Source organism: Perca fluviatilis, chromosome 9, assembly GCF_010015445.1.
Source record: "Perca fluviatilis chromosome 9, GENO_Pfluv_1.0, whole genome shotgun sequence".
In the NCBI taxonomy this organism is placed as follows: Eukaryota; Metazoa; Chordata; class Actinopteri; order Perciformes; family Percidae; genus Perca; species Perca fluviatilis.
The window spans coordinates 30,270,995-30,276,994 of NC_053120.1; the positions used below are offsets into that span (position 1 = coordinate 30,270,995).

Genomic DNA, 6,000 nt, shown 5'->3' on the forward strand with positions numbered 1-6,000 from the left:
CTTTTTAAGTGGTTAAATGATAGCTAACTCTGCTTTTACACAAACACACACACACCCACCCATGTTATGCATCTCACAATATGTGTCTCACAAGTCTTTCTCTTCTTCACTCTTTATTATCCATTTCAACTTCACTCCAGATGTTATTGAGTCAGCATCGGGCCTTGGAGCTGACTTGCTGGATCTGTACCAGAGGGGAGAGCAGTGTGATATCACCATACAAGTAGCGGAGCAGGTCTTCTCCTGCCACAGGTACAGCTATTTATGGGGGCCTCTAGGTCCCTTATTGGGGCCTGAGCACCGACAACGTCATGCACTGGAGGCCCTATAGAAATTGCTCCTCATTCTTTTTCTGAAGCAAAATGAATCACAGTTTTGAGGAGCTAAAGGGGGCTCAGAAAGTTTTTAAACTTTGCACACATCATTAGTGGTGAAAATGTATATACAATAGAGGTCTTGGGTGTAGCGAATTGGCTCGATAGCGCCCTATACAAAATTTCAACCACGTAGCTCTCACGGTGTGTTTCACCGAAATGTAAAAGTTCAGAAGGCATATGCATTATCTCTACACTTGCAAAACAGCCTCTTGGAGCCATCCCCCTAAACCCTACAGGAAGTCCGCCATATTGAATTTAATGTGCCATTTCTTGACTTTTTTTTTTTTTTAAACATTTCCTGGGGCTGTACTTTAAATTGCTCCTCCTACATAGTTACAGATTGTGTCAGTGCTTCATTATCAAATCCATTCTGCTTGCTTATTGAGAGAATGCCCAAATCACTGAAACTCTATTCCACTTTTTCACTGCTACCTTGCACCCAGCAGATTCAGCACGCTCATACACACGGGTGTGACGCGGCCTCTTACCGCCTCTAACGTAGCTGTCATTGTAAATGTAAAAATGTAATTGTTCATATATTGTTTGCCTGTTGCTTATAGCCTTTTTGTTTTTGTTAAAAAGTCTTTATGCTCGTTTCCCAAGGAAATAGCAATCACTACTGTTTCTGTTCAGGTGCGTTCAGGGTGTCATTTTAAAGCTCAGAGCGTTCTAGTTTTTAGCGATACCAGCGATTTCATGTCATGTTTTGACACAACTTCTTATTTTTATGAGGTTAACATTTTTACGACTTTAGTGTTAAAATACTTCATAATAAAACATCGTTTTAAGAACATACAATTGGTTTATTAATTCTGAAAGATGAAGATCTAATGTTTTCAAAAGAGTACAGTAGCATTCATATTTTCTATAAATAGACATAATAAAGCGATTTTTCTTAACTACTCAGTGGGTTCCACCTGGTACTGGGGCCTCTCGGGTTCAAAGAAATTGCAATTGCATGCGAGCATTAAGAGATCCTCAAGTCTAAAAAAAATAAACAGTGACAGTGGCTATTATTAAAGATGGCGACCCCTAATCTACAATGACCTACTTTTCTGGGGGACCCCAAAAACCCCTCCACCCAACCACATTTGCCAGATGTAAAACACTACAGAGGTCGCACATCTGCTGTTGACTCATGCCAGTGTGGAGCAGTCAGTGGGTGCTCATTCAGTGTTGCTGAGGTAGTAGTAGAAGCTGGTAACCATGGAGACAGGTTTCTCCCAGCTCATGCTCAGGGGAGCAACCAGCCAGCGAGAGCTCGAGAGAGGAAGCTGGACTATTTTTTTGGTTGCTCTGAAGCAGTGATTTGTAGAACGGCACATTGTTACAGTAGCTGCTGCAGTTCCCACCCAGAGGCTGAACCAGGACTTCTTCAGCCTGACGCCCACACTTTAACTTTACTATTACTAACTATTATTATATATTTAGGCTCTTGAGATACATTATCCCTTTTACAGGAGAGACATGGACAAAATGGCATCAAATCACTCAACACATAAAAGTCACACACAAAACAACATTTATTATATATGTAGCACAGTAACATAGGACCTAAGAGGCATAAAGTAGAGAGCTTGTCTTTTTCAAACAGTCATCATCGCCACAAAACATATTTTAAATGTGGGGTTTGAATGCCTGGCGTTAAGGTAGTGTTTCCAAATAACTATTGGGTGACATTTTTGTGAATGGTACCCACAAACCGAGCAGAACAGGCAGCCTGTATACAGTTTAGGGGCGTTGATTATGCTAGCGATTAGAGACACCAATAGACCGGCCGGTGACTGGAATTGGCCGGTTTTCACGTGCTTGGCCATGACCGGTGGCCAGCAGGTCAGTCTGACATATGCCGATTTCATGCCGGTCAATGCTACAATTAACTGACAACATAAGTTATACGAGTTACAGTTCTCAAGGACGCATGCACACACGGACGCGACAGCACAATCTCTTTTTTTTTTTTTCTTCTTTATCTCGACTTTTCCGTTGTGTGTCGCGCGTACCCGTTCGCGGCGTGAAGCACGTCTCCGCGCTATTCTCGCACATGTAGGGAACCTCGTGAATTAACCTGCAACATATCAGCTGTTTGGAAATTCTTCAGCATGTGTATAGAAGATAACAAGTTTGCAATATGCAACACCTGCAAGGAAAAAGTAGGGCGTGGAGGGACGACGCCAAAAACCCAAATCAAATTTTTTGGGTTGGATATTGGATGTGAAAAGAAGGAAATGGTTCTAACATTGCACTTTAGATGTGTGTGAATTTCCCTCACCAGGAGTAATTTATATAGTTATATTTTATAGTGATCCATTATCTGTTAAAAAGATGTTCTATGTTCTGTGCAAAATGTTCTATTTAAGAAAAGATACAAAATAAATATTTGCGTGTGCTGTAAAGTGGTTAGAAAAAATTAAATCTGAATCAGCTAAAATCGGTATCGGCTGGCCTAACTCAAAGAAAATCGGAAATCGGAATCGGCCTAGAAAATTGTAATCGGTGCATCTCTACTAGCGATCAAATCTCACAAACGTGCACCTACTCATGAACAGGTCGACTGTTATTGCCAACAATTATTCCCAACCCTGGATGCATTATACGGATAATGCAGTCTTGCCAAGTTCAGAACAGACTCTGAATATAATCTGATCTACAGCGGTAGACAGGAAGTTGTGTTTTAAAGATAGAAAAGTACATTATGATTCTTCCTTCATATTTTCAATGATGTCTATCCAATGTGAAAATTACAGTGATGAGTTTGTAATCCAACATTCAAAATGTAATGTAGACATGAATGGTTGACACAGTCATTTTATAGATGAATGTACAGGTAATCACCTTAATCCAGGACGGATATAAATGTGGACTGAACAAAATGTTCTTCTTGCTCCAAAGGAAAAGCATTTATAATAAAAATAAAACCCTAATTTGGGTTTGTAGAAAAAATCTTACCTCTCACTAAGGTTGCCGCTCCCAACTTTTCTTAGTAAAATTAACTAATCAAGGAATATATTGGCTACACATCATAGGGAGTAGAGCATGGCAATGAAATACATATGATATCAATATATTGACATAAAATTAATTATCGTTTTATTTGGTTATCATAATATATCGATGTATTTTTTTAATGTTTGCAGAATTTTCAGAGCATGTGTGTTCCAGATCAGACTAGAGTTAGAGCAAATATGTCGGGCAACCCCAGGTGCCTATGCACTACAAATTATTTTAAAATAGTTTCTTCATTAAACTGATAGTAATCCCCAAATTATGTTCTTCTATATTGACATAATTTAAGTTATTCATCTTAAGATAAGATCACATTATGTGAGTTTGTCAGTATTTCCTAGGGCTGATTTATCATGTAATTATTCATCTGTAAATGGATTCTCAGTTCAATTTCCGGAAAATATATCATACAGCACACTATCATGATGTAAAATGACATGTACTGTGTTATAAAGAGTTGTATCCATATTAAAAACTCCAAATAGGAAACGCCCTTAATGAAGTCACACAGTGTCGGGGTCAAAAAGCGAAGGGTCCAACCCACAGAGTGAGGCAGGGCAGGAAGGAATTCTTATTAAAAAGTTGTTACTACAGAATTATTGCAACAGACTTACATTACACTGAAATGTATTTAAAGGTGCTCTAAGCGATGAACAAAACGAGGCTCCTCCCTCCTCCTCCTCATCCCGTCCCCTCTCCCTCCCTTCCGTGCTTCCGCGCACTAACCCCCAACCCCCAAATCCTTCTTGTCGGTTATTGTCTGGAACGCTGGAAGACTGTTTATGTTTCGTGGTGCAGGTTGACCAGTTTGTTTTTGTTGGCATTTGTGGAGCCTGGGCTGTCTACAGAGACCGCATTTTTTTACAGTGTGTTCAGGGGACAGGCAGATAGTGAGGAGATGTTTGCTGTATGTGACAAAAAATGTTGTAGCCTAAAAAACGCGTGACATCGCTTAGAGCACCTTTTAAAGAAAAGGCTGGCATTGTTCGGTCTTTTCCTATTGTGAATAAATCCCACGAAAAACAAAACTAACAATATGTTATGTAACATACACAACACAATACGTAACAATAGTGCATCTCACCATACTTTCTGTGGCCTCAAGCCCCTTGGTTCCTAATGAAGACTTTGAAAAACAAGTCACACACATACGGAAGAGGTTTAGGGCCACATGTGAAAAATGTATTTGAGTTCTGAGTTTAAAGTCAGAATTCTGAGAAAAAAGTCAGAAGTCTGACTTTTAAGTTAGAACTCCAATAAATCTTTTCACATGTGGCCCTAATCCTCTTCCGTACACACACACACACACACACACATACACTCTCACCTAAAGGATTATTAGGAACACCCTACTAAAACCGTGTTTGACCACATTTCACCTTCAGAACTGTCTTAATTCTTCGTGGCATTGATTCAACAAGGTGCTGGAAGCATTCTTTAGAAATGTTGGCCCATATAGGATAATAATAATAATAATAATAAATTGAATTTATATAGCGCTTTTCATGGACTCAAAGTCGCTAGGATAGGGTAGCATCTTGCAGTTGATGGAGATTTGTGGGATACACGTCCAGGGTACGAAGATCCCTCCACCACATCCCAGAGATGTTCTATTGGGTTGAGATCTGGTGACTGTGGGGGCCATTTTAGTACAGTGAACTCATTGTCACGTTCAAGAAACCAATTTAAAATGATTCAAGCTTTGTGAAATGGTGCATTATCCTGCTGGAAGTAGCCATCAGAGGATGGGTACATGGTGGTCATAAAGGGATGGACATGGTCAGAAACAATGCTTAGGTAGGATGTGGTATTTAAACGATGCCAAATTGGTATTAAGGGAACTTAAGTGTGCCAAGAAAACATTCCCCACACCAGTACACCACCACCACCAGCCTGCCCAGTGGTAACAAGGCATGACGGATCCATGTTCTCATTCTGTTTACGCCAAATTCTGACTCTGCCATCAGAATGTCTCAACAGAAATCGAGACTCATCAGACCAGGCAACATTTTTACAGTCTTCAGCTGTCCAATTTTGGTGAGCTTGTGCATATTGTAGCATCATTTTCTTATTTTTAGTGGAGATGAGTGGTACCCGGAGGGGTCTTCTGCTGGTGTAGCCCATCCGCCTCAAGGTTGTTTGTGTTGTGGCTTCACAAATGCTTTACTGCATACCTCGGTTGTAACGAGTGGTTATTTGAGTCAGAGTTGATCTTCTATCAGCTGGAGTCAATCGGCCCATTCTCCTCTGACCTCTAGCATCAACAAGGCATTTTCGCCCCCCAGGACTGCAGCATACTGAATGTTTTTTCTTTTTCAAACCATTTTTTGTAAACCCTAGAAATGGTTGTGTGTGAAAATCCCAGTAACTGTGCAGATTTTGAAATACAGCCCATCTGGCACCAACAACCATGCCACGCTCAAAATTGCTTAGATCACCTTTCTTTCCCATTCTGACATTAAGGTTGGAGTTCAGGAGATTGTCTAGACCTGGACGACACCCCTAAATGCATTGAAACAGCTGCCATGTGATTGGTTGATTATTGATTGGTTGCATTAACGAGAAATCGTACAGGTGTTCCTAATAATCCTTTAGGTGTGTGTGTGTGTGTGTGTGT

At 40.3% G+C, this 6,000-nt stretch overlaps 1 protein-coding gene across 3 annotated transcripts in view; it reads left to right on the forward strand.

Annotated features, from left to right (window-relative positions):
• Nucleotides 1-6,000, forward strand: part of btbd8 (BTB domain containing 8) — a 48,049-nt gene that overhangs the window by 8,018 nt on the left and 34,031 nt on the right. For all 3 annotated transcript variants that reach the window (XM_039810386.1, XM_039810388.1, XM_039810389.1), the window contains one exon: nucleotides 141-252. In XM_039810386.1, the coding sequence (XP_039666320.1) occupies nucleotides 141-252 (112 nt within the window). The remainder of the gene's footprint in view (nucleotides 1-140; nucleotides 253-6,000) is intronic.